The 18,939-nt window shown below is 40.3% G+C and overlaps 2 protein-coding genes and 1 pseudogene across 3 annotated transcripts; all 3 read right to left on the bottom strand.

The window, feature by feature from the left end:
* Positions 1-2,642: 2,642 nt before the first annotated feature.
* Positions 2,643-5,324, bottom strand: LOC126610774 (uncharacterized). The gene is made up of 8 exons (XM_050278901.1): positions 5,176-5,324; positions 4,943-5,070; positions 4,628-4,771; positions 4,386-4,510; positions 4,075-4,253; positions 3,209-3,948; positions 2,922-3,055; positions 2,643-2,807 (listed from the first exon to the last, which is right to left on the bottom strand). Exons 1-8 carry the CDS (start codon positions 5,322-5,324, stop codon positions 2,643-2,645), a joined length of 1,764 nt encoding a protein of 587 aa, XP_050134858.1.
* A 196-nt stretch (positions 5,325-5,520) lies between these two features.
* On the bottom strand, positions 5,521-9,353 carry LOC126610026 (uncharacterized). 2 transcript variants are annotated; one of them, XM_050277999.1, is made up of 2 exons: positions 9,233-9,353; positions 5,521-9,132 (listed from the first exon to the last, which is right to left on the bottom strand). In XM_050277999.1, the coding sequence occupies exon 2, from the start codon at positions 7,550-7,552 to the stop codon at positions 6,209-6,211; it is 1,344 nt and encodes a 447-aa protein (XP_050133956.1). In that variant the 5' UTR covers positions 7,553-9,132; positions 9,233-9,353; the 3' UTR covers positions 5,521-6,208. The 2 variants fall into 2 exon arrangements, with proteins under 2 accessions (XP_050133956.1, XP_050133955.1); XM_050277998.1 differs by having other exon boundaries at positions 5,521-9,023.
* A 1,775-nt stretch (positions 9,354-11,128) lies between these two features.
* LOC126610773 (probable carboxylesterase 17) lies at positions 11,129-13,735 on the bottom strand (annotated as a pseudogene).
* Positions 13,736-18,939: the final 5,204 nt, after the last annotated feature.

The raw sequence follows: 18,939 nt of genomic DNA, 5'->3' as shown, positions 1-18,939 counted from the left end.
AGCATCCCCCTACAGTCTACTGTCACGCGTCGATTCTGGACATATGTCGGGATCAGGGCGTGGCAAGGTTAGTTATCTCTGCAGAACTCAATAACCCGTTATAGCAAACAATGCCACAAAAGCAAATCCATTTTAGAGGGCAGCTGATCGGCTCCAGCAATTCCCAAACAAAACCTGGGTAAGCACCAAAGAAAGAACCCAAATGAATGAATTCATAGGTCCTACAACTCATGAAGAAGAAAAAAACAACATGGGCTAGAAGATTTTAGAACACTTACATCCCTTTAAACTGAAGAATCACACCATGATCGTATCTCATGCACAACTTCGTAAAGGCAAAGAAAATATTGAGCATGCGAGCATATGTTTGGCCGAACATATGCTCGTGTGACTGACAATATTTTCGGCCGTAAAAAGGGATGTAAGTGTTCTAGAATCTTCTAGTCTACACACCTCTTTTTACTTCTCTCACACTCTTTTAATTTTCGGTCGTCGGATCGGATGAATTGAAGAAGATCAAATGACAAAAATTAACAAGGGTGTGGGAGAAGTAAAAAGGGGTGTGTGGATAGCACACCCTAAAATAAAATGACTTCTTAATAAAACTTGTATGGTAAGTTGAATATTGAAGATCAGTAGGATAGATAGGACATGTGGAATGACAAAAATATTCTAGTAAATAGAAAAATTCAAAAAGAAAACTCATTAGGTGACTGAGAAATAATAAACCAATAACTGAGAGGCAGATTAAGTTCAGCAAACGCAGATAAAATTATGCAAAAAGTAAGTAGGAATCACGTTCTCACTTATATAGCTTGATATATGCGTTGCTAAGAACCGCCCGAGAGTGGTAATGCCTAATTCATGATTTCTTCTTACTTGCGTTTTATTTCTGTTTGCTCCCTAAATCCGCCATGGGTCTCGCGGGCAAGCCGGGGATTTACTTCACATACGAGATTGGTGGGTGCGGGCATGCCACTACTAGATGCCGCTAGTAGACGGGATTTGAATGATTGAGGTTGCGCCTTTTGACTTCAAATCAAGAGATTGTGTCATTTGAGTGGGAGTTGCTCAAATTAAGGTCCTTCCTTTGCCTTAAAAATAAGGACTTTACTTATATGAAGAGATAAAACAATATGTAAATGATAAGGTTGCTCGGAAATGTAAATGACAGAGGAAAGTGACTAATATTGCAGATTGCTTGTAATTTAAATGACTGAAAATGAGTTGTACATAAAGACTACAAATGAGATCAATACTACAAGTGAGCAGCATAGCTAATATACTAGATAAAAGATGGCTTTTGTGAGGGCTGATCCTAAAAAGGATGAAGGCTTGGGGGTTAACTATAGCTTCGTGAAGGCAAATCTGGTTTGAGCAGAGTTTGTGCTTGTATTTGTTTGTTTGATTGAGTGTCCTTGTCTCTAATTTTTCTTCCTCCTTTTATAGACGATTTGGCTTGGTTGTCTGCAGTGTTGATTTTGCCCAAATGCATCTGAAGGGCAGTGACTCATCAACTTTTTACTTGTACTGCCCTTGTAAAGTACTTTTGGGCTGATTAGCTGGTTGGTCTACACCACTTGACCTCTAGGTAGGTGAGTAGGTGGTTTGAATGATTTGCACCTGGTCGGGAACCAAGCCCCTTCTTGCTTCTGGACTTTGGCTGGGCCTTGGACTTTTCCTTCTTCTGAACCTCCTTTTGGGCTTTCTTTTGGGCTAACCTCTTCTTAACCCAAAGTTCAAGTTTTATCCCAAACAGTGCCCCCTTCAATTAATATTCAGGCTAGAATTATAAACGCTAATATTGATTGAATAGCTGCATGCATGTATACCTACTCTCGGAACTTGTGTTTTCCAGATGTGATGAATGCAATCTTGCATCTCTTGCTCTTCTCATGACCTTTGAACTATCCTCTGAGGTTCCTATAAATTCTAGCTCAAAACTTCTCCTGTCCAGCCAACAGATCATCTTCAACCTTTTCTTTTATCACCCTCGGACGTTTCTACCTTCTTAGTCTTCTTCTAAACCTGGAAAATGGGTTCCTCTGGATTCAATTGGGGTTTCCTAAAACTTCATTTTTGTGAGAAAAAGGATTTTCATCAAATATTTAATATCTCCAACACCTTTGGTTAGACACCCTGCTATCCCCAACACCTTTGGTCATGTGGTTTTCTTCTGAGGGTTTGCCTTCCTGCTCGTTGCTTTGATAAGTCGGGCTTCACCATTATATCTGGTGATGATCCTTATCGAGGGTCCTCTACCAAGCTTATCTTGGCTGCACAACCCGATCACCTGCCTGACCAGGTTTTGTCCATGAAGATACCAGAAACTAGTCGAGACACCAACACAACGTAGAAGGAATGAAACATGACACATTGAGACTTACTCCGATGTAATTTTATCAATTCGTCGAAATGAATGAAGCATCATTTTAACAACTTTTATCTTTCTGTCTTCTTGAATGGTTGATGAATACACTGCATTCCAACACCTGCTTTATTTTTCATCTTCTTCAATATAACAATCCCTAACATCCCATAATGTAGGGTAATACCTTTTTAAGAATTTGACATTGATGAGATGTTTATGCTAATTTCCTTCAAGATCAGCCAAGTAATATCCTCCATTGTCTAATACTTGACTAACAATAAAAGGACATTCCCATGTCGGGCTCCATTTCCCAAAGCCCCCTAAGTTGAGCTCCTAGAGGGAGGACTGCCTTCCATACTAAATCTCCTTCCTTGAAAGACTTCAGTTTTACCTTCTTGTTATAAGCTCGGGCAACAGCTTTCTTCCCTTCCTGAATCTGGTTCAAGGCCTCAATTCAGGTTACATCTAAATCTTCAATCCCCTGACACATAGCTTCTATGTACTCTTCACTATGTAACCTGAATTGATTTTGAATTCTGATAGAACTTACATTGATTTCCATAGGAAGAACCGCATCTTGCCCGAATGTCAAAGTAAAAGGAGTTGTCCCCGTTCCTGCCCGTTTAGAGGTTCGGTATGCCCACAAAGTATCCCCTAGCTTTTCATGCCACTTCTCCGGGCTATCTGTCACCATCCTTTTGATAATGTTTATCAAAATCTTGTTGTTGGCCTCTGGTTGACCATTTGACTGAGGGTAATAAGGACTGGACTGGATCATCTTTATTTTGTATTTGTTTGCAAATTCTTCAACTTCTTTTGATATAAAAGATAGCCCACGATCCATGATTATGGTTTCGGGCACCCCAAACCTATGCAGAATCTTGGTCTCAATAAACTTCTTGACTGCAGCTGAAGTGATGGTCTTTACAGCTGATACTTCTACCCATTTGGTGAAATAATCCGTTGCCACAATTATGAAAGTATGCCCCTTACTAGAAGATGGATAAATCTGTCCGATGAAGTCCATTACCCATCCTCTACAGGGCCAAAGTTTAACCACTGGATTTAAAGGTACTGAAGGCACATGTTGGAGGGGTCCATGCCTTTGACATTCCTCACAACCTCGGGCATGAGACTTGCAATCTTTTTCTATGTCAGGCCAGAAATACCCATACCTCCTAATTAACCACCTCATCTTCGTTCCAGCTAGATGTGCCCTATATATCCCTTCATGTACCTCGGCCATTACTCTCATAGATTCTTCTTGGCCTAAACATTTCAGTAAGAGCCAATCCGGAGTTTTCCTTAGCAGGTTCTCCTCCCATAAGACATACTTAGTTGTTTGTTGTCTATTCTTCTTGCTTGTAGGTGCAGAAGGATCTTTCAAATGATGAATGAGAGGCGATCTCCAGTCTTCCGTCTCGGTTTCTAGGACCATTACATCTAGACTGAATCCCCTTTCTAGGATAGAAGGAAGATTTCTTCTTTGAACTTCGACATCTACTCCATACTTCCTTTCCTGGATTGGTACTCTTGAGGCTATTTGTGTCATCTCGTTGGCAGCCAGATTAGATTCCCTGGGAACATGATTAACTGATACTTCAGAATTTCAATAGCTCAACAATTGTGTGGCCGCCAAGTAATACCCAGCCATGGTGATATGTCTGCACTTGTATTCTCTGTTTAGCTGGTTTATCACTAACTTTGAATCACCAAATACCTCTACCTCCATTGCCCCCAACTCTATTAAGATCTCCAAGCCAATTATTAAGGCTTCATACTCCGCCTGATTGTTGGTATTCCTTTGGTAATCAAGAAGGAATAAATCATAATTGTGAACTCCATGGGGATTTATGATGACAATCCTTGCTCCAGAAGCTTTCTGAGTGTAAGAACCATCAAAATAAAGCTTCCAATGAGTAATCCAAAGACTAGTTACCCTTTTTGTTTCTTGCTGGACCCATTCTTCTTTGCCCGAGATGCCCTTGCCTGGTGGGATCTAAACATTAATTACTTCAAGGATCCCTGGTACATTGACGATCTCTTCTTGAGACTCTTGGTGCTCTGCTAAGAAGTCAGCAATTGCTTGGCCCTTGACCGCCCATTGGGGTACATATTGAACGCTGAACTCTGATAATGCTAGAATCCATTTCCCAATCCTTCCTGTTAGCATTGGTTTTGACAACATATACTTTATCACATCTGTTTTAGCAATGATGTGCACATGACAAGGTAACATGTAATGCCTTAACTTACTAGCAGTGAAATACAGAGCTAGGCACAACTTCTCTACAGGGGAGTACCTTGTTTCTACCTCAGTCAAAATTCTACTGAGGTAGTATACTGCCTGTTCCTTTTCGCCTTCATTGTTTTGAGCTAGTAAACTCCCGATTGATTTCTCTGAAGCAGAGATATATAGCTTTAAGGGTTTTCCCCTTTGAGGTGGTGCCAACACTGGTGGAGAAGTTAAATAGGCTTTGATGCTGTCAAAAGCCTTCTGGTGTGGTGGTCCCCATTCGAAACTTTCTGTATCCTTTAGTCTCAATAGAGGAGTCAACGGCTGAATTTTGCCTGCTAAATTGGCAATGAACCTCTTTAAGAAATTAATTTTGCCTAGCAGTCTCTGAAGTTGCATTTTGTTGGTGGGCGGAAGTGACTCCATTATTGCCTGAGACTTGTTCTTGTCCACTTCTACACTTCTTTGATGAACCAGGAATCCCAAGAAGTTGCCCGCTTTTACTCCAAATGCGCACTTCTTTGGATTCATCTTGAGTTTATGGATTCTCATCCTTGTCAATGCTTGCCTGAGGTCTATCAGATGCTGTTTTTCTGTTTTGGATTTCACCACGATGTCATCGATGTACACCTCCATGTTATGGCCAATCAAATTATGAAAAATAACATTCATCGCCCTTTGGTAGGTTGCACCAGCATTCTTGAGTCCGAACGGCATGACTAAATATTCATATGCCCCCACATGACAGGGACACCTAAAAACTGTTTTATGTATATCTTCTTGGGCCATCTTTATCTGATTATATCCGGCATTTCCATCCATAAAAGATAAGACTTTATGTTTTGCTACCGCATCTATGGACAGGTCAGCTATGGGCATGGGATATTCATCTTTTGGTGTGGCGCCATTAATATTTCTGTAATCAACACAACATCGTACTGCTTTTGTTATGGCTTTCAAAATGGGTACAATATTGGCTAACCACTCTACATATTTGGTAGGTCTAACAAATCCAACTTTCACTAGTCTTTCAATTTCTTCTTTGACCTTTTCTTCTATCTCTTTTAACATCCTTCGTGGTGCTTGCTTGACAGGTTTATATCCATCCTTGATGGGCATTCTGTGTTCCACCAAGGTTGAATCTAAACCTGGCATCTCAGTATAATGCCAAGCAAAACAATATTTAAATTCTTGCAGAAGACAGACAATCTTTGCCCGATCATTAGTTTCTAATAAGCCACTAATTTGTATAGGTATTGGATATTCCTTTGTCCCGAGATCAATAACTTCCAAAAGATCCTGAACTTCTGGTGGTGGCTTGTCAGGTTCTGTACACAAAAATTCAACTGACTCCGGGCTCTCGGGCAAGTCGTCTGGTCCATCCAAATCATATATGCACTCGGTCATTCGTATGGCCACCTCCAATTCTTCTCTGCAAAGTTCTTCCCTGCTTTCATCCTGGCCGGTTGAAGTTTCTGGCTACCGCTCATGGTCTTTTTTTCCTAAGAGCTCCCTTTCTTGTTTTCTTTCTCTTCCATACACCAACAGTCTTTTGATCAGGGACCTGACTGCCGTTACCTGATCATTCCTCTTTTGTTCTGTCATTGATGGTATTGAGGTGTTGGGACGATACAGGGTCTATCCCATTCTTCTCTAGTGAGAAACATTCCTTGTTCTAAGAGTTTTTGGGTCGTCACCTTGGTAGGACGGCCGTTCTTATCTGATCTTGAACATTGCAGAATTCCTACATTGGGATCGTAGAAATTTGCTTCTGCTTTGTTGGCTGTAGGAAGAAATGGCCGTGACTCGGCCTCCACCATCTCCCAAAAGCCGGGTCCCTCTGTTCCTGCTTCATGGTAAACAACAACTTGTTGATGTAGAGTGGAGGGTATGGCAAGACTTTGGTGGATCCAATCCCTTCCGAGTAATGCTCCATAGGTGGAAGCACAATCCACCACAAAGAATGCCAGCATGATTTGCTTGGATCCCAAGTCCACTTCTAAAGGTAATATTCCATGAGTTTTGGTGATAGCGCTGGAGAAGCTCGAGACCGTGAAATCTGTGGGAATGGGATCTTCTACACCTCTTCCTATCTTCTTCATTTGCTTGGCGGGCAATACGTTAATAGCTGCTCCTCCATCAATCAAAACTCTTTTGAAGGGAATTCCTTCCAAATGAGCTGCAACATATATTGGCTTAAGATGGTTGGCTAGCAACATGTTTGGGCGGCTGAATACCATTTTTTTAGTATAGATTCTTAACGAACCATTCTGGAATGTCTTGGATGATTCAGTTTTTCCTAATTCTTCCTCTTCGACTACTTCAACGCTGACATGGGCCATCATTGGTTCTGTTGTCAAATAGTCACCTTCCATAGTGGCGGGCTGATCAGGCTCATCACCAAACATGGCGGATAACACATACGTCATGTTGATATGAAAGGTACCAGGCTCTGGAAAGTCTTCTTTCTTGCTCCCGATCTGTTCCATAAATTCGTCTAACCAGGTCATCGCATCTTCTGGGAGTAAAGGTTCTGGTGCTCCCTCCTGTTGATTTATGCCCGAATCTGGTATCTGCTTGGGAACTTCACCGAAAGGATCCAATGATATAGAAGGGAGCTTCCTCTCAGGCGAAACAATTCCAAAACAAATTGGCTCTGTCCTCAATCCAGGAGTGGGCATCATTATCATATCTTCTTGAGCTCTCCTCAATATCCTGTACTTCACAGGGTATAGGCTTTGTGGTACATGGTTTCTCTCACCCTCTGTTTTGCTATTAGCCCTTTGCACCTCCTTTTTACTCCTCCAGTTAAACTGACTACTTCCCCCAGAGGGTGTTTTTTCAAACTTCTGATTTTTTGAGGCTTCAGATGTCACGGGAATCTTTAAAGAATTCATATAGGCTTTATGCTGCCCTTGGACCCTTCTTATCATAGATGTTCCCATTTGTTTGGTGGGTTGGCCATTTTTCCCGACCACGTACCATTTTTGTCCGAGACGGGCAAGGTTCTCCTTTTTTACAGGATTTGGTATCCTATCATTTCTTTTATCTTCTCTCCCTGCATGGCCATATTGAGGATGCCTTATCTCTCTCTCTTTTATACCTTTAGCCTCCTTGTCTTCTGCCTCCTCAGAAGCTTCGTGATTTCGAAACACTTCTGATAAAGCTCTAGGTTGGGAATCCCCTCCTAACCGCTGAAAGACACTTCTTGACCTCAAGGTAGGTGAGCAAGTGGTTTGAATGATTTGCACCTGGTCAGGAACCAAGCCCCTTCTTGCTTTTGGACTTCGGCTGGGCCTTGGACTTTTCCTTCTTCTGAACCTCCTTTTGGGCTTTTTTTTGGGCTAACCTCTTCTTAACCCCAAAGTTCAAGTTTTATCCCAAAAAATTTCTGCTTTACCTCTCTTGACAGATTGTTCAGTAAGACCCTCAATAAACAGGAACACCTTGCAATCTCCTGGCCCTGGAATCTTGCCTGGCGGGAAATATTGACCCCTGATAGTAATGGCAGCTCCAGTCAACTCTGATATAGGGCCCAAAGTTTCCTTGTGGGTAACCTTCCACTCCCCGGTCTGTAGGTCAATACCAGAACCTCCATTTACAGGCACACACCCGAGACTAAGTGCCCTGGCAAACTTGTTAATAACACTGTGAATCTGCTGCACAAGCTCCCTTGTCGGTGCCGTTACAAGACCAATAGGCCCATCCAGCTACCACAGGTGGATGGTCCTTGCTATGCCTCAGCATTGGCAGCACATATACAAGGGTTTTGCCTGAGCCAGTTTTTGCAATGCCAATGCAGTCTCGACCGATCGTAATTATCGGCAATGCCTGAGCCTGAATTGGCATTGGCTTTTCATAGCCGAGCCTCTTTCTCATTTGGAAGATTTTATTTGTAAGTCCAGTTTGGTGCCAGGTCTTAATGGGCTTGGGGACATCCTTACCATGTATCTTCAATTCCAACTGTTTTCGGTATGCACCCACATCTCCTGGGGTTATCTTTGAGTGGACTCATCGTCGTCTTCGTCTTCCAAGGGATTGTCATTATTCCCAATGTCCCCATAACCCGAGTCTGAATCCTCCCAGGAATTATTCTGCCTAAAGATTTATTTGAATCTTTTTCAACAGAAACTATTGTTTGTTCCGCAACATTGGCCAGCTTCTCAACTTCAGGCGGCACCGTAGAAATCATAAAAGCGTCTAATGGATCAATTTCATCATCCTGCAGAGCAGGTGCAGCTGTTTGATTCTCGGAATCAACCTCCAAGACAGCTCCATCCTCTTTGTCAGTGAGATAGGCTTCTCCGTCAACGTCCATACCCGTCTCTTCATCATCGGCTTCTCCTTCAAGAGTCCAGGTCTTTATAAAATTGGGTTCATCAACATCCCAATTCCATCCATAACAATAATACGTCTCTGAAGTTGAATTCACAAAACACACAAAAAATTACTCAGTGTCCTGAATTACATACAATTCAGACCAACACAATCCACAGGAAGGAAACCAATTCGGACAAGGAAAATACTAAAAGGCAAACCCTAAATCCAAACCGAATTAGAAGAAAACAAATTCGTATAATAATTTGAAAAATTGAAGAAAATTCGATGCAGAAAAGATTGATTACCTGATTGATACGGAAAAGCTCGCGAAAGAGGAAAATCGCAGAGTTAGGGCAGATTGATTTCTTTGCCTGCAATTAATTGAATTTGATCAAAATTGGGCTATTGGTCGGTCGGTAATTTTTTGGGTTTCTTAATTGGGCCGAAAAGTCTTTAAGACACAAATGTAGGAAAACATTGGGTTGAATAAAAAACATTTCGGTCGGTCTCACTCTTATTCAAATGTGATCATGATCGATAACCGTGTTGGCCCAAATATTAGATTAGATAATCGGAGTTCGTTTGAAAAAAGCTTTTAAATGCTTGAAATCACTTCTCAAACGTGCCCTAGGATACATGTTTGGCAATTGAAATAATGTACCGTTGAGATTTCACATAATCACAAAGCTCTTCAAACTAAATAGAATTACAAGAAATAGTTGTATAAATTGAGGTTTTATTTTCTGTTTAAGTAGAAGTTGTGACCTAGCCCAATGCCTAGGAACTAATTTAAAAAAAATTGCAAAGTTTAACAGTGGCAAAGTAAAATAAATACTTAAACTTCACCATCTCATCTATAACTATGCTAAACTTGGACTGAACGAGCTCAATCTCCATATTGTTGAATTTTTAATATCATAAAATAGAGAGTTGTCAAATTTTTGACTATCTTGTCCACGAGTAGATGATTTTGAAGTATCATGAATTTAATATTTTTTTTGGTCAGAGGTTACTTTATTAACACAACTCAATTAATTACACAAATTAAGGCCCAAGTACACTAACCACTCAAGCAAAAGAATGGACCTCAATAGTGACCCAAATGCCCAAAACAAAAAAAAAATTAAAAACACAGAAGCTAAACCTAGCTACATCCTTCCAACGACACCGCCGAAAGCACCGAAACTGCACTCCACGATGGTCATGGGCCTCCACCACCAACTTTCGCCAGAAACCCACACCTCAGTGATGAAAAGAAGATAAATTTCACTTTCCACTAGAAAACATCTCACCGATCGCAGCCACAGATTAAGAGAAACCAAAGAAGCCTGTGGGATCGCCACAAGCAGCACTGCCAAAAATGTCAGAGAGAAGGAGGTGGTGTTGCCATTCGAGCAGGAGTGAACGTCGGAACTCTACGCACATTCTCAATTGAAGACCGCATCACTTCGCGGTTAAAATTGATTACAGATCAGAGCAGAGATGGAGTCAGTGGAAGCCAAAATAAGAACATGTATATGGATGGATGGATGGATGATTTGATCTGAGGGCAGCAGCATATACCTGTGAAAATTGAGGTGTAAAGGGAAAGCAAAATAGGAAGGAAAGCAGGGGAAAACATCAGAAAAAAGAAAGAAGATGAAGCAGAGAGGAAGAAGGAAGGGCTGCCACCGACCCTAATCAGAATTAGGGTCGGTGGCAAGAGGAAAATCATTAGTGTTGCTACTGCTCTCATCACGGAGAGAAAGGGCTCTTACTCTTAGAGATAATATCTCTCACTCACCATGAATTGCAGTACATCTTCCAAATTTTTGACCATCTACTCATATCTGGTCTACTATATCCAAAAGAATGGGAATAATCAAACTTTATACCTCGAGAAAGTTGCTGCCATTCTCTGGATCAATCTTTTAAACTAAAAAAATCACATGCAAGTTGTTGTAGAGGTTTTGACAATCATCCACATATGAATCCTTCATCTGATGGATCATCAAGACTTCATTGCGGGTTGTTGATTCCATCAAATATGACGTTTTCGAACTCACACAACAGATTACCAAGTGAACAAAATTCATATAGCATGAAAATATAATACATAACAAGTAATTAACAAGTTTCGATATTAAGTTAATTTCAGCATAATATATTACATAATACCCTAATAAAAGATCAAACTAGAAAAAGAATCCATGAAATAGCTATCATTGCTTGATCGTGAAGGCCTTGATGTGAGATATCAATTCTTGGGTCCGGGAATAAGAGAGCTGATAGTTATGCAGAACTTGGAATGCATGTCCAACTTCTTTGTGCATTGTAGTTTCCACCCTTTTCCCCATGCTGCTCAACGCGTCGCAACTCGAAATTCCTATCCTTCAATATATCCAATTCCGATACGCATACCATCATGCTCGGGAGACTTAAATCGCACAATTTGGCCACGCTGGCCTTCGCTAGAGGGTTGCACCGCGGATGGTCTATGCTGGCCCTTAAGGGAAGAGACAACCGCCAATACGTGTTCGAATTTGGCAGAGTTAGGGCGGAGTATAGAGGCTGAGTTGCACACTTTTCAGACCAAGTTCGAGCCTCTCATCCGAAAAAGGGTTGGATCAAGACGGTGCCTTTGAGACTCAATGGCCTTAAAATTGAGGGGTCATATGAACCTAACTGTGTGGTGACATTGTAGGCTATGTTAGCCACTGCACTATCACCACCTATGAGCAAGCTGGACAAGCTACACTTACTTAACCACCATTTTTGCTCACCACACTCATTCAGAGCTTGTTGTTTTACCCACATAAGGGCTTTGAATCCGTCATCATAAGCAGCAGGGAGACGGTTGTCGGGGGCTAAAGGGTAATTCACAGAGCACTGTTATAAAAAACGGCCTAGGTAGTGGTGAGTCGAGGCGTTTTCTTGCAAATCGGATCGGCTCTACGCAGCCGCCTAGGTGGGCTAGGCGGGGTAGGCGGGGCTAGGCGGTTTTTTTTTTTTTTTTAATGAAATTAAAAAATAAAATAAAAAATCCTATCCAAGTCTAAGTGGTTTAAAATTATGAACTTGTTGTACATTTGTTATCCTACAATACTCCTGACTATGGTTATATGACATATATGCTTAATGTGTTTTTAAATTTTGGACTTGTTGGATACTCTTTTTGCATTTTATCATTTTTTTTGTTATTTTATCCATGGATTTCATACAAGTATAATTTTTTGTAAGCGTCAATATGCACTTATTTACAAGATATACAAGAAAATTACCTAAATCCGCCTAGGCTGCCGCCCGACTAGTGCCTATCGTTTTTTAGAACCTTGTCACAAAGATTTTTTTGGGGGGGGGGGGGTTCTGGGGTGGCTTAGAACATAAATACGTGTTGGTAAATTTGTCCATGACAACGTCTTTGGCCACGACACCAGGTGGTAGAGCTAGAGTGCTGTGGACACTTGGGATCATCGGAGGCCTTTCAACTTATCCGTCTTTGTGAACTCAGATGAGACCTTCGATTTCTTTGAGTACAACTCCATGTTGGTTAGGTTTTCTAGTTGCTTGGAGGTTAAGCCTTGGATCAAGAGATCTGGCTGCCATATTTCTTCTAAATTTCGTACAATGTTTGTGGATCAATGGACGTGAATGTGATTTCCTTCGGCACGTACAAGGTCTTTATAAACAAAATGAGAAACATTGGGATCGTTCTGAAAGAATTAAAGTTATCTGAAAGGTGGGATTCGAACTCAGCATATGCTGTCACGCAGATTATTCTCATCTAACCTGAGCTAGAATTAGTCAGCCGTCCAAATTAAAAGTTTCTTATGCTGTTTGATTTACAAAGAGGGATATTTAAACATGTAGAGGCGAACACACTATCGTGACTATCTGGTCTAATTTGCGTCTGAGTCACTTTGATGATTGATGTCAAGCATTGAGAAGATAATGAGATTGGAGTCAACGGATGAAACTTATCACCAATGTTGTTCCTGCCTTCTAGTTCATGTTGTCCAATTATTCTGTTGCCGTTTTCTTTTTTCTTGATTTGATTAAAGCGTTACTTCCCTCATCATGACCAGCCACTTAAGTACTACGATTAAATTGTATTCCTCCTTACTTGTAAGTGAGTCTTAGGTTCAATTCTCACCAAAGGCGAATTTGAACCACCTTATTGCTAGTTTATTGTGAGGCTAAGCATATCTCCTCCCCCTTAATGTAGATAATATCATTTTGTTCAAAAAAAAAAAATAGTGGGATGACCAGGAAAACTTGAGGTCGGACAATTTGTCCAAACATGAAATTTTTCAATGTACCTAAAACACAAAGAATGCGTTGAAACTATAGACAAAAGATAAAACCATGCAATAAAAAAAGGGAACTTTAACGAAAAGCACATGGTACTGTTCATTTTAACGAAAAACCACATTTTTACACTAAAAAGTTAATCCTAGTACTATTCACTTTACCCTTTATTTTGTCCTTATCATTAAAACTCAAAGTTTTCAAGCCCTTTTTATTAATTTTTCTATAAAAATAACCCTCTTCTGGAAATCTCTGGTTAGTGAATAATTACCGAAATTGAGTTCTCTGAAATTTCATGAAATGCAATTAATCATCTTATTTTATTTTATTTTTTCAATTTTGAACTTCTTCCACAAATCTTTAAGTTTATGGAATTTTGAACCTTTGATATATAATATGCAATTTAAACCATCTTCCAGCCCATTGAACTAAGTCGTCATAAAACCAGATACCTCAGCGAATCCATGGACACGGATCCCACACGACTCGTCATATATATTCTTATTGTTCATAAGTGACATGCATTACTAGTCACGGTTAGTTAAAGTTTCATTTTCTTTCATGCTCAAATTCCTAACAGAAGTTAGAAACAAATCTTTCCCAGTCCCCCACCATGCACGAAGGTTGAAGGAAGGAATGGATGAGTGACACATCCCGGTCCGGGCTCCCATCACATCCCGGGCTCGACTTCACTGTAGCACGATATTGTCCACTTTGGGCCCCGATCATGCCCTCACGATTTTGTTTCTGGGAACTCACACGAGAACTTCCCAGTGGGTCACCCATTATAGGATTGCTCTCACACGAACTCGCTTAACTTCAGAGTTCCTACGGAACCCAAAGCCAGTGAGCTTTCAAAAGGCCTAGTACTAGGTAGAGATGAGAATATACATATAAGACTTATATGATCCACTCTCCTGGACGATGTGGAATGTAACAATCCACCCCCTTTAGGGGCCCGACGTCCTCATTGGCACACTATCGGTCAGGGATTGGCTCTGATACCAAATTGACACATCCCGACCAAGGCCCCCACCACATCCCGGGCTCGACTCCATCGTAACACGATATTGTCCGCTTTGGCTCCCGACCATGCCCTCACGGTTTTGTTTCTGGGAACTCACACGAGAACTTCCCAGTGGGTCACCCATCATGGGATTTCTCTAGTACGAACTCGCTTAACTTCAAAATTCCTACAGAACTCAAAGCCAGTAAGCTCTCAAAATGCCTCGTGCTAGGTAGAGATGAGAATATACATATAAGGCTTACAGGATCCACTCCCCTGGGCGATGTGGGATGTAACAATGATTGTCACATCCTGGCTCGGGCCCCGACCACATCTCGGGCTCGACTCCGCCGTAGTACAATATTGTTCGCTTTGGGCCCTGACCACGCCTTCACGATTTTGTTTCTGAGAACTCACACAAAAACTTCTCAGTGGGTCACCCATCATCGTGTATCAATCCAGTTGTAAAAAAATGACATATCTACCCTTGACCACTTTTAGCTTATCATATTCTATTTCAGTTGGAAAATTCAAGTATCGATATGGCGTTACCTTTAACCCATCAAGAAATAGTTCGAATAGTTATAATCACTTTTTTTGAATGAATGGAGTTGGGAAGTATCATTATATGCTCTCAGTACGAGGTATTTTGTACGTGTAGAGAATGTGAAATTCAATAATCATGATGTTGAACCAATGCTATGCTTATGTGGTGTTTCAATTGGTGGTAGCTTTACTTAAGTGAAAAGCCGTATTTTTCCAGCCTCAAAGCTTAAAGTATTGGTGATGATTTATTTCCTTAAAATGGGCGTTGAAATTTCAACAACAATTGTGAAGACAACTAAGATAGAAGTGTGATGTTGTTAACTTCTCCACGCAATGTAATCTAAAAGTTCGTGTATGTGATATGATCAAATGTGAAGATAGGAAAGAGATTAAAATTTAGGCTCCACTTGAGGTGTTTGAAGAGAATTCTCAGTCTAGGCGCGCCTCGCCTTTGGTTAGAGTAGAAAGGATGTTTGAAGAAATAAAATCCAAACTTCCTAGACAACCACATTTTCTTCTCTGTTTGCTTTCGGAGGATGATGGTATTATGAGAAAGCTGCTTCTAGACTTCTATACAAGTTTAGGCAAACAGAAACTCGACAAGATTATCATCTTGGCATATTTATATTTCATCGTGCTACATGTTTCACTTCCAAGCCTTTGGAAGTCTTTACGAAGGTTATGAGTATTAGATGTTGTTTAGTATCATATTTCCACCCCTAAGACTAATGATTAGACTGAAACAAGTTACTCAAACCTTAGTGGACGAGTTGCATTTTGTTCATTCCACCATTAGCTTGGTTGCAACATACCATTATCTTTATTTTAGTTGGTTGTAATTATGGATACAATTTTGGTTTAGATATGATGTCATTGGAACCAATATAATGCACAGTACGTAATTGGTAGGCACTTACCCTGGTTAAAGTTATGTGTAACTGTGGTTACATTCTTGGTTATGATGGCATCATTTGAGAAATGGTATAAATATTTATGCGCAGTAGGCGATTTACAGAAGAGTATTGCAAACAGGTATTTGAATGATCGAGATTGTGACATGAAAATTTTTATGATATTGATGATGTGTCTTGAGAAGGTAGTGTGTGAGCTTGATCGAGGCTTTGTTTAGGCGATGTATATGTATTTCCCAATAAGGGGGCAAGATGGTAATATTGCACCCTGGAATTCCTTACTTGTTTGTCGAGACGACAGTGAGTTATTGGTATTTCGGGTTGCAGACTGTGATATCAATAACTTATTGTTGGTTTCGTTACGCAAGTGGGTATCTAGGTCCGTTGGCGAAAGCATAGGTGAAATTTTTCTATGTTTGGTTTTTTATTTCAGTATAATTACTTTAATTTTATGTTATAATATATATATATACACACACACGTAATTTGAAATTATGTTTTTACATATCTATTTTTTTGACTTGAGGTTTTCATAAAGAATTTTATATTGAAGTATTATACTAAAGGAGAAGGAAAGTATGAGTTTGGAGGCATGAAAGAGGAATAAGTGCAATCCGATCGCGACGCAATGACATTCTCTTTTATGTAACCGCTTTAACTTGATATCTCCTTCACGTATTCATTTTTCTACTGTCTTGTCACTACTTTTGTCTGGTGAATGATTTAAATTTCGGGGATGAAATTTTCTTCAGGGGGGTAGGTTGTAACAGCTTGTCCCAAATTATTATATATTTTATCCCCGAGTATGTAAAATATCGATAATACCCTCGTAGTTTAGTGACGTGGATGGATATATATAGTTTTAAATTGTTTTCTTGCTCGCAAAATTAAATGGTGCTTGACGTCACGAGCACAATGGCATGAATTAAGAACGAGAATGGGCGAATTTCTATTTTGGGTGGGGTTATTTCTTCTTTGGACCCATTTTTAGGGCTTAAATCCTATGGCCCAATCAAGGGCCTTATTATTTACCCATCCTACCCGTGCCTTTTCCCCCACTCCAGAAACTTCTCCTTTTCTCCCTCACGCTCTTCTGCACCTCTCCCTCTCTCGGTGCTCTCGTCCCAGACACAACACACACACATGCTCGCGCACACACTACAACTATCAGGACCTTTCCCTTTTCTCCCTCACGTCCTACTCTCATCCTTTTTCACCCCCAATATTGTGTAGTCATGGTGTGGTGACTCCGACGAGATCTCGAACCTTTTGATTAAGGTAAGCACCTTAGACCGCTATAAAATTATGTTTAGACAAGATAATTATATTTTGAGACATTTTGGAGTGGTGTGGATGCAGAACCTTTGGGGAAAAACATTTCTAGAATTTTTCCGGCGGGTGGCCATGAGTTTTAGGGCTTTTTCCGGACAATCTCGATGGCAACGTCACGTCATCTTGATAAGGCTCGAATCCTTACTCCTTGATCTTCATTTTGGCTTTTGAATGACGGTTTTTGGTTGAGTTTTGACCCTGAATCGGAGTTGGAGAAATTGTTCGGCAAGAACACCAAATTCCGGTGTTCTTCTCTAATAGTTTCAGCGGGCCACAATTTGTTTTGGGTTAAAGTGGTCCTATCCCAGTTTATTAGCCTTGTTAAAAATGAGTCCAGAACCAAAACCTAATTTATTGTGCTGTGTTGACAGCCCAAACCAAAAACCCAGTTCAGTTATTAAAATATATATATATATATATATATATATATATATATATATATATATAAAATAATAATAATAATAATAATATTTTGAAATCTGTTGGGCCAGCCCAACCTTTTAAGTCATTTCAATTTGGACCTAAGCCATTTAATTGGTTTAGGCCTTATATTTAAAGTGAATTAAGTCCACTTAGTTTTAATTTAGGCTTCACTTAAATTAGATTAAGTCCAAAAAAAAAAAATTCTAAAAATATGGAGATGCTCGTGGTGTTGAGTAGGCCACGATAGTATATTCAAACATCTCAATTGAGCGACATATGAGAAGTTGATCCTAGGTTTTATGTATGTGGTATCGAATTAATGTTTAATCAGTTATTTCACATATAGGTGAGACGTTTCCTGAGGACGAGCGGGGCCAGGCAAAACTCGGGGGTTACGACCCTGCCACATACCAGTGAGTGGGCTTTTGGTTTTCAGTATTTATATATATGCTTTACGTTTTTCCCAGAAAAGTTGATTTAAATGATTTTATGATTTAAATGCCATGTCAAGTGCCTTATATCTTAGAATATGCTTCTAGTAGTTGTGTATGGTATTGTTGACGCTGCGGACGCACAGGTAAGTTCCAGGTGAATATAGGTATTGATGATTGTGAGTTGCATTATGATGGTTATACATAAATGCATTTAGAGCTCATAAACCTGCACCCCGGTGTTAGTGCTCCCGCCTGTGGTCAAGGCACAGTCTTTCATGTGATGTTCACCTTCCGCAACGCACGCTCACCTTGGATCCAAGTTTGGTGCACAGTTCTGTCGTACATACCACTATAGGTGGTTTTGACTTGTAGGTGACCTGCAATTATTCGCACAGCCTTCACATGATCGTAGCACTTGAGAGTACTTATTTTTATACCCAGCCCTGTCATACAAACCACATTAGGTGGTTCCGACTCGTGTGTAGGCATACTTGATGAGCTATACGTTCAACCGTACATACCACAATAGGTGGATCCGGCTGACATGTTACTTTCATTGATTTGTTTCATCTGGTTTACTTATTTCATTATGCTGAGACATTTGACATGATATATATGTGGATTTTGGTAATTTGAGTATGGTTTTGTTATATGTACGCATCCTATTTTCTGGGAAATTATACATGTTTTATGGCAAGGGGTTATTACTTTTGGAAAAAGAAATGGTTTTGAAAAGTTTTGTTTTTGCCCACTCATGTTTTCTATTTTGCGCCCCTCCAGGTTTTAATTGGTGAAAGTTCGTATCGACGAGGATTCTTGGAGAATCTCAGTATATGTGGCTACCTCTGAGGGTATGATCTTTACCCACACTATTTTACTTTACTTATGTTCTACCATCTCGTGTGAAGAGTTCATTCCCGCTCACAACGCACTCTCCTCCTTTTTGACCATCCCACCATTGATCAAGCAATGGAAGGGGCTGGATACTGATAAACTATATATCATGAATTATATTATTAGAACAAAATTTCTGACCATCAAGCGATATCGTAGGATTCTACAAAAAACTGAGA

This window comes from Malus sylvestris, chromosome 17 (assembly GCF_916048215.2).
Source record: "Malus sylvestris chromosome 17, drMalSylv7.2, whole genome shotgun sequence".
NCBI lineage: Eukaryota > Viridiplantae > Streptophyta > Magnoliopsida > Rosales > Rosaceae > Malus > Malus sylvestris.
This window is presented reverse-complemented; position numbering and strand designations above follow the sequence as displayed.

Coding starts and splice junctions, on each gene's coding strand:
- LOC126610026 (XM_050277999.1), bottom strand. CDS start 7,552: ATGGGAACATCTATGATAAGAAGGGTCCAAGGGCAGCATAAAGCCTAT.
- LOC126610774 (XM_050278901.1), bottom strand. CDS start 5,324: ATGCCGTTCGGACTCAAGAATGCTGGTGCAACCTACCAAAGGGCGATG. Junction 4,772..4,942: donor GTTCATTGCCAATTTAGCAG/GCAAAATTCAGC, acceptor TCTCTGCTTCAG/AGAAATCAATCGGGAGTTTA. Junction 4,511..4,627: donor AGCTCTGTATTTCACTGCTA/GTAAGTTAAGGC, acceptor AATGGATTCTAG/CATTATCAGAGTTCAGCGTT.